Below are 8,737 nucleotides of genomic sequence, written 5' to 3'. Positions count from 1 at the left end.
AATTTCTGCAATCAGTTTCTTGTCTCAGCTTAACAAACTTGAACTTTTGACCTTTTCCAGTTGGGCCAAGCAGCATGCCCTGCCAGTTGATGGTAGGCTTCTTTGCTTATGCGAGATCTCTTGAAATAACTATGGATAAGGATGAATTGGAAGGTATGGTTTGCCACATTTTCTCCTATTATTGTATTATCTTTCTTTTGCCTTCCTCATTTGGACATGAAACTTAAAGTAGGATCTCAATACTTCTTTTATTACTTGATGATTTTTTAGACTACTTATAGGACCTCATTTTATTACTAATAAGTAAAAATAAATAAAAACTATTATAACTGTTTGGTTAATCTCAGTATAATTTTAATGTATTAACTTTATATATATATATATCTTTTTTTTAAAAATTAGGTATTAAGAGTCAAAGTTATTCGTTGGTAATCATGAAAGTCATAACGATTTATGTATTGAGAAATAGAGGAAGTATTACTTAGGTAAGAACTTACAATTAACTGTTTATACCTGATTAATGGATTGCGACTAAATATCAGCTTATATCTAATCTATTTTTCGTCTCTAATGTATGTATGCGGTTATTTAGATGCCCAGTGGCATAGTAGAGAAGATATCAAGAAAGCTCATACATTTGCTGAATATGAGAAGGCAGAAAAAACAGTTGCTGCCAAGGTAGAGCAGATTTGCAAAGGGGTCACGCAGAGTAAGAACCTCTCCTCGGACTTCAACACTGAAAGTGGAGAGCTTGCGTCCATGTTTATTCCGGGGCCTTTTGCAATCGCCCACCACCTCATACCTACTTGGGTCAGTATGTATTGATGGGTTGCATAGTAAAATTCAGCGTGTGTGTATATTTCTCTCATTATAACCCGAAACTCGATTGTCTAGGTTCTTTCTCTTTAGATTTTTGTTGTGTTTTTTTAGATGATTCTTTAATCTATTGCTGTTTTTTTAACCAGGGACCGTTACTTTTCAAATTTGGAAGTTGTCGCCGAAGATGAGTTGGAATCCGCGAAGTCCGCTAATGTTTCTGGCGAAGAAAAGGATGCTTGGGTTTTCGATGGTGTTGAAACCCTTCTCTTTAATTTACCTTATTATGAGCATGGATATGGGTGAGATTTTCTGTATTTTTTGCAATTAAATTGATTGTTTTTTTATTTAGTTTAATTAATTGGAATTATTCATAGGATTTGATTTTCATTTGATAAATAGACAGCACTGCTCATACTTCATAGTTCAGACGTACACCCTAAACCATACAATCTACAGAAAACAAATTCTTGTACACTGTTGAGGAAACTTATATAGTTGTGTTGCTTCAGAATTTGAAATTTGAAAGTATTATCAAACTAACCTAGCATAGAATTATAAATGTGTGTGCTAACCTTAAAATGCTGCCGTCACTGACCTCAAATTCAGCAAGACTGGACCACCCAACAAATATATGCTGTGAGGATCACCTAGCATGAACACTAGAATAATATCAAAGTTGATATTATTGAATTTGGTCTGAGAGTGAGGATCATGATAAGTTCATATTTTATATACTTTATTGTATCATTTTTACTCTATTTTAGAGTATAAATTATGTGTTTATATATAGATATTAATGGCTTATCATGAAATTTACTTTGTTGAGCTTAATTGATAACATTTACTTAATTATACCCCTAATATACGATTTTGACAAAGGAATTACTAAAATTTCAACTTTCATATTGTTTCAGGTTTATTACTTACAAAGACTAAACAAAACAATAGAAACAAAAGCCCACTATATACTCACGTGCAACATATAAGCAAAAGAAGTAGTAGTAGTGGGATTTAATACCCACCAACCCCTAATGGCCCAAGAAACAGAAGCTGCACACGCACAAAGAATTGGAGGAAAAACCCTCAAAATTGAGATACTGTATTTAAGGGGAAGCAGAGGCAGTAGCGAAAGACACACACGGCGAGCACGAACACACAAAGACGGAGACGAAGAGCAGCCGGAGAAGAGGACGAAGCATCAGCAAACCACGCCTCTAGACGAGCCTTGAGCAGCGTTCAACTTCTATAATTGGAGTTTACTCTTCTCTCTTTAAGATTATGCAATTAACAATGTTATATATTATTGATTGTGTTTTCTTAATCTCCATGTCTAGCTAATTTCCTTTGTTCTAGGTTAGGGATGTAGTCCATTATAATCTATCAATGAATTGAATTACTTTGTTTGAGTTTGATTTATATAATTGCAATTTGATAATCTTGTTTTAATTCGTACTCTTAATCTGGCCAATTGATTGTATGTTTAAGGTATTGGATTATTAGCGGAAGTGAAATTTCAATACTAGTTCGTGGGACTATCAAACGTCAAGTAGTATAATTTTAGGAATAGTTATACACTTGGGGTGGTCTTTTTGAATTCCTATTCTTAATGAGTTTATTTCAATTGTTGTGATCACGGAAGTAGACACAATGTTGATTTAAATATGCGTTTTCTACCTTGGAAGAGGAGATTACATACTATTGGTAATTCGATCATTGTTACATTATATATGTTCAACCCTGCAATTAGTTTAATTTCATTATAGAGAGTAATTGGCGAAACCCGAAACCTAGAACTACTTCTTATTATTGTCTATCGTTTTATTAGTTTTCAAGCCTTAATCGTTTTTAGTTTAGTACTACTTTTCTCATATTTTCGTCGTCTAAATAATATTCTAGCTTCTTAATTTGGTACTTGAGTAGACCTCCTTGTGAATACGATACCTTGCTCACCCTATATTTACTGTAATTGACCCGTACACTTGCGGTAGATTTAGACCCGACCAGATCACCTAGCATCAGTCTTTGGATGCACACAGGAAGAACTGACCTTTGTCAAGAGCAATGTTAGCCATTCTCCCCTTGGTGAGCTCTGTCAAGGCATGACTTCTCTATCTTGGTAATTAGTTAATAATATACTCAAGCTGGACAAATCCTCTTTTGCCTTTGCTGAAACATTTACTTGATTGATCTCTTGATTTGAATGAGATGTTAGTTTTTTATATTTAGCTACATTGGAACCTTAGGTGCATTGTTCTAAATATAGGTTTTGATTGTCTGTTTTATCTCTGGTGGTCAATTGATATTAGAGAGTTCTCATCTAAGTGACTATTAAGGCTTAAGAATATGGGCATGTGATAGTGTGATACTGCAGACTCCTATATCTTCTACCATTATACGTGGTCTTTAGATTATTCAAATAAGTGGAAATGATTTATTTTGTATATTTTCAGGTTTGGCTTCTATTTGATCAGTTGAAATCGAATATTCTTCTGATAATCACTCATCTATGCACTTTGTATGTTTCCTCTTTAACTGTGATGCAAGTAGTATATATAAAGATTAGTTAATCAGTAATATCTTGACGTGCAACATAAATTGTGGTAGGCATGGGGATTATTGGGGGAAGCGTTGAGCAATTCAATATTGAATAGAATGAATGTGAAGTTATCGAATCGTTATTGTATATCGATTGAGGTACTATAAGTAGTGAGAATAACAACGAGAAGGGTTCTTTATTCAGGATGAAGTGGGGTAATTTAGATAAGTGCAGGAAAGTGGAAAGACTACTACTCTCTGATTTATGAGCTAAGGGATGTTTACTTTGTTCATTTGACACTTCTCTAGCTTCCATTATGTTAAAAATCTGATCAGGTGTGAATAGAGGTCAGTAATCCGTATATAGCTTTAGCATGTTAGTGTTGACTCATTATCACAACAATTAGGATTTGAATCACTGGGAATCCTTTACTTAATTCTTAGGAGGAGAGAGAGAGAGAAAGAGAGAGAGAGAGAGAGAGGGAGAGAGAGAGGGGGGGGAGAATCATGATGCATATTGGACAACGTTATCTTAATTTCATGCTGAAATTGTTTCTTTGAGTGTAATGATACTGGTTAGCAATGGCCAAAGTTCATGGATGATTCTGAACTTTACCATAAACAATAAATCTAATCATTTTAGGTTAGGGGAAGAAGATGGGTGGATTGGAAGGTTTTATTGGTTGAGCTTTACCTAAAACAAGGTTTTAATCTTCATTGTATGCTTATTGTTTTTATGTGTTTGGTCCTCCTATTGCAGTCTTTCAGTCGGGTTAGCATGGTTTCCACTGTCAATGTTTCTCGTTTTGATGGTATACCAATGGCTTCTGCAGACCCTATTTTAGGTGTTTTAGAAACTTTTAAAGATAATATGAATGAAAAGAAGCTCAATCTTGGTGTTGGAGCCTATCAAACCGAAGAACTCCGGCCTTGCGTACTGAATGTTGTCAAGAAGGTCAGACTTGGTCTTTGTGTGTAGTATGTAGAAAGGCTTTTTTGCTGATTGAAATAATCTTCATTTGTCTTTCCATGAATAATCTGCTGGATTTTCAAATGATTTTAATCATTAAAGAGCTTAAAGGATACTTGTAATGTACTACTGAGTGCTTTTATCTTCTATTGCTTTGACATTGTGATCTTCATGGTGATGTGACTGTCTGGAATAGGACAAAGAGCAAATGTGATTAGTCTTGAGTTTCTTTAAGGGAAATGGTAGTAATAAGAAGTATTTTAAGATGATTTATTACTCTCAAGTCTCAACACTAATTTTTTAGGTTAATTCCAGTGTGGGTACATGTGGATTTAAATAATATCCGAGGATTTTAAGCTGCTACTTTATTTGCTTATGCTTTTCTGATTTTGTAGGATTTTTGCTACTTTATATTTTGATTAAAGATAATTAATGTGGGCATTAAAATAAATAATCTGTTCTGATTATGGCTTTCTCTATTATAAAATTAGGTGGTGTATTGGAAGGATGAGTTTGGCTTCATGTTCATGGGAAGAAGAAGAGATTTCGATTTGAAACTTGCTGGCTGCTTGCGGATGGAGTTGAGGATGTCATCAGGAAGGCTTGGGAGGATTCGGGTCACTTAAGTATGCCTAACAAATTGCTGCAGGTGGCGAATGATTTGACAGCATGGAGTAAGTACTCGTTCGAAAATTTGGGGGTTAAAATTGTTGAAGCTGAAGATGCGCTAAAGGAGGCACAATGTAAGGCATGTACTCAGTCTAATTTTGCCGAATGTGGTCGCCTTGAAGCAATCCTTGATGATTTACATGAAAAGAATGAAGCGTATTGGTTTCTTCGATCTAGAGTTTCCGAAATCAAAGACGGTGACCACAACACCAAGTACTTCCATCATAAGGCGGGTCAAAGGAAGAGCAAAAATTACATTAAGGGTCTCAACAATGCGCAAGGGGAGTGGTGTTCTGGAGAGAAGGACATTGAGAAGTTAATTCTCGATTATTACGGGTCCTTATTTGCTAGAGGGGAGATTGATGAGTCGTTGATGGATGAAGTCCTTGATTGTGTCCCGACCATGGTCAATGAAGGTATGAATCTGTCTCTTTGTCGTGCTTACACCAAGGATGAAATATTTTTTGCTCTCTCCCAAATGGGGTCGTGTAAGGCTCCGGGGCCCGATGGCCTTCATGCTATTTTTTTATCAGAAATATTGGCATATAGTTGGTGATGATGTGACTGTTTTTGTCAACAATATTATTTCTGGTAGAACATCCCTATGTGAAATTAATCGTACCAATGTTGCTCTTATCCCGAAAGTTAAGGGCCCTACTTGTATCTCCCAATTTCGGCCGATTTCTTTGTGTAATGTGCTTTATAAATTAGCTTCAAAATCTGTGGCTAATAGATTAAAGCCTCTTCTCCATGGCATTGTTACGGAAAATCAGAGTGCTTTTGTCCCTAAACGTCTCATTACTGATAATCCTTTGATTGCTCTTGAACTTTTCCATACTATGAAAAAGAGATCGAAAGGCCGTCGTGGGACGATTGCCATGAATTTGGATATGAGCAAAGCATATGACAGGGTGGAATGGGAGTTTTTGAGAAGATTGTTGACTAAGTTGGGATTTGCAGGAGCTTAGGTTGACACTATCATGACATTTGTCTCTACAGTTCATTACTCTTTTATCATCAATGGGGCCCCCTCGGATTCTTTAACCCCATCTAGAGGGCTTCGACAAGGTGACCCTATCTCACCTTACCTTTTTATTCTAGTTGCTGACGTGCTTTCTAGAATGTTACAGAAGGCATCGGAGAAGAAATTGATCCATGGAGCTCGGGCTAGTAGGAGTGGTCCGGAGATTACTCATTTGTTTTTCGCAGATGACAGTCTTTTATTTACTAGAGCTACTCAACAGGAATGTTCAATCATTGTTGATATTCTCAACAAATATGAAGCAACTTCCGGGCAAAAAATTAATTTGGAGAAGTCGGAAGTATCTTTTAGTAAAGGGGTTTCATTACCGTCAAGGATCACTTTTAGCTCTATTCTTGGTATGGAAATGGCTGATAACCATATTAAATACCTTGGTTTGTCAACTGTAGTGGGGAGGTCGAAGAAAGCGGTTTTTGCTTCTGTGAAGGATCGAATTTGGAAGAAAGTGCAGGGTTGGAAGGAAAAACTTTTATCGAGAGCCGGAAAGGAAGTCCTTTTGAAGTCATTTATTCAAGCGATCCAACCTATCTTATGGGTGTTTATAAATTCCCAGTTGGCTTGATTCAAGAAATTCATAGTATGATGGCTCGGTTTTGGTGGGGCTCGAATGAAAAGGGAAGAAAAATTCACTGGAAAAGCTGGGAATCTCTATGTCAACCTAAGTTCCTTGGGGGTTTGGGTTTTAGAGATTTGGGAGTTTTTAACGACGCCCTTCTTGGTAAGCAAATTTGGTGCCTTGCAACTAATGAAACTTCTCTTGTTAGCCGTGTTCTAAAAGCCAAATACTACTCTCGAAATTCTGTTTTTGAGGCTGCACTTGGGCCGGTTTCTAGCTACTCGTGGAAGAGCTTATGGAGTGCAAAAGCGCTCATTAAGGAAGGTATGCTTTGGAGAGTTGGGAATGGTCGCAACATCAAAATATGGGATGACCCTTGCCTCGTATCAGATGAGAGTCGTTTTGTTACCACTGACAGAAGAGATGATTTGTGTACTGTGGCTGATCTGATTGATGAAGTGGGATGCTGCTGGGACATTGACAAGGTCGAGAGAACATTTAATGACAGTGATAAGCAGGCGATTTTGGCCATACCAATCAGTGAACGAAGGCCCGATGACTCTCTTACTTGGGCTTGGTCGAGGAATGGTCACTTTGAAGTCAAATCTGCATATCTTCTAGGAAAATCTCTTCCTTTGGACAACTTTGAGCAATTTTGGGTTGAAGTGTGGAAGGTGGAGGCTACCCCGAAAATTCGCCATTTCTTGTTGCACCACAGACATCTAATTGAAGATCCTAGTTGCCCTTGCTGCAGATCCGAGATTGAAATAGCCACACATGTTATTATTAAGTGTCCATGTGCATATCAGCTTTGGGTAAGAAGTGGCTGCGAGGAGGCTCTCAATCTTGCTGTGTCTGAATCGTTTGGGGAAGTATTACTCTGTTGGGCAAAAAATATCTTGAAAGAAATTTATCAGAGAGCAATTTTCCTCACATGATTTATTTGGTTCCGAAGAAACAAGTGGGTTTTTGAAGAACAATGGGATATGGCTGATGTTACTCTTATCAGACATAGCAAATTGATAGCTGACTTTGGTAATTATACGGAAAAAATTTATGGTGGTACTCTGCCCAGTCCCGAGCCTGCTGGAAGAACGATGTGGATGCCCCCCCCCCCCAGCTGGAGTTGTCAAACTCAATGTTGATGCTGCTGTTTCTGATGATGAATGGGTGGGCTTAGGGGCTATTTCTCGAGACAGCAGGGGTCGTGTTCTCTTCTCTGCAGTTCGTAGGATTAAAGCTTACTGGGAGCCATTAGTAGTTGAGTGCAAGGCTGCTCTTTTTGGGATAAAAAAGGCGAGAGAGCAAGGGTATAGTGATGCCATTATGGAGTCTGACTCTTTGCAAATGGTATCAAAGCTGAAGAAAAATTCCTTCTCTTTAGCGGCTGCTGATGGAATTTTAGAAGATATTGTGTCTGTGAGTGTGTGTTTTTCTTCCATTTTTTGGTCACATGTTAAGCGTGATGGGAATTTTGTAGCTCATCACTTAGCTAGGTTAGTGCCTTTTGGTTGTGAACAATTGTGGGAGTTTCTCGTGCCTGATGAGATTTCTCCGTATGTATTGTTGGACTCTATTTCTATGAATTAATGCACTAACCGCTTTCTTCAAAAAAAAGTTTGGCTTCATGTTAGCTGACATTTTGAAACAAAATAAAGTAAATGATTCAGGCATGAGATTTGATCCCGGGGTAAGGACAGTTGATTTCAATAGGTTTATAGCCGAGTATGAGAATGATCATACTTTTTGTTCTTTGTCTACTTTGATTAATTTTACGGCAACTGAGGAGGAGATCGAGGAGGCTCTTTACCGAATTTAAGAATCTTATAATTTACAGCTTAAGTAGCAATTACATTTGGACATGTGCAATTTTTCATGAATTTTTCCCTTTTTTTCCTTCTGTATGGTTATAAGAAATTCGTTAACGTATTGTAATCGAAGTAGCATTCTTCATTATGAAAGGATTGCAGAATTAATACTTTTATTATGCAGGACTAATTGTTTAAAAAATACAGACAATGAAGTCTATGTCTACATAACTGTATTGTATAATCGTAAAAGTTACTAAATCAATTTGTTTAGAAAAATTGTATATATATATACACATTGAATACCGCTCACATTATCCAGAATTATAGGTTCGATG

At 36.9% G+C, this 8,737-nt stretch overlaps 2 protein-coding genes across 3 annotated transcripts; both read left to right on the top strand.

Moving 5' to 3' along the window:
• The first annotated feature begins 767 nt into the window (after nucleotides 1-767).
• Nucleotides 768-4,997, top strand: LOC145596653 (aspartate aminotransferase P2, mitochondrial-like). 2 transcript variants are annotated; one of them, XM_081652874.1, is made up of 4 exons: nucleotides 768-1,118; nucleotides 3,270-3,334; nucleotides 4,115-4,309; nucleotides 4,816-4,997. In XM_081652874.1, the coding sequence occupies exons 2-4, from the start codon at nucleotides 3,326-3,328 to the stop codon at nucleotides 4,948-4,950; spliced, it is 339 nt and encodes a 112-aa protein (XP_081509000.1). In that variant the 5' UTR covers nucleotides 768-1,118; nucleotides 3,270-3,325; the 3' UTR covers nucleotides 4,951-4,997. The 2 variants fall into 2 exon arrangements, 1 of the variants encoding a protein (XP_081509000.1); XR_014103292.1 differs by lacking the exon at nucleotides 3,270-3,334.
• Nucleotides 4,998-7,647: 2,650 nt separating this feature from the next.
• Nucleotides 7,648-8,181, top strand: LOC145568836 (uncharacterized). The gene has a single exon (XM_081628229.1). The coding sequence runs from the start codon at nucleotides 7,648-7,650 to the stop codon at nucleotides 8,179-8,181; it is 534 nt and encodes a 177-aa protein (XP_081484355.1).
• The last annotated feature ends 556 nt before the right edge of the window (nucleotides 8,182-8,737 follow it).

This window comes from Chenopodium album, chromosome 2 (assembly GCF_948465745.1).
Source record: "Chenopodium album chromosome 2, dcCheAlbu1.1, whole genome shotgun sequence".
NCBI lineage: Eukaryota > Viridiplantae > Streptophyta > Magnoliopsida > Caryophyllales > Amaranthaceae > Chenopodium > Chenopodium album.
The sequence above is the reverse complement of the archived record's forward strand: the minus strand, read 5'-3'. Positions and strand labels throughout refer to the sequence as shown.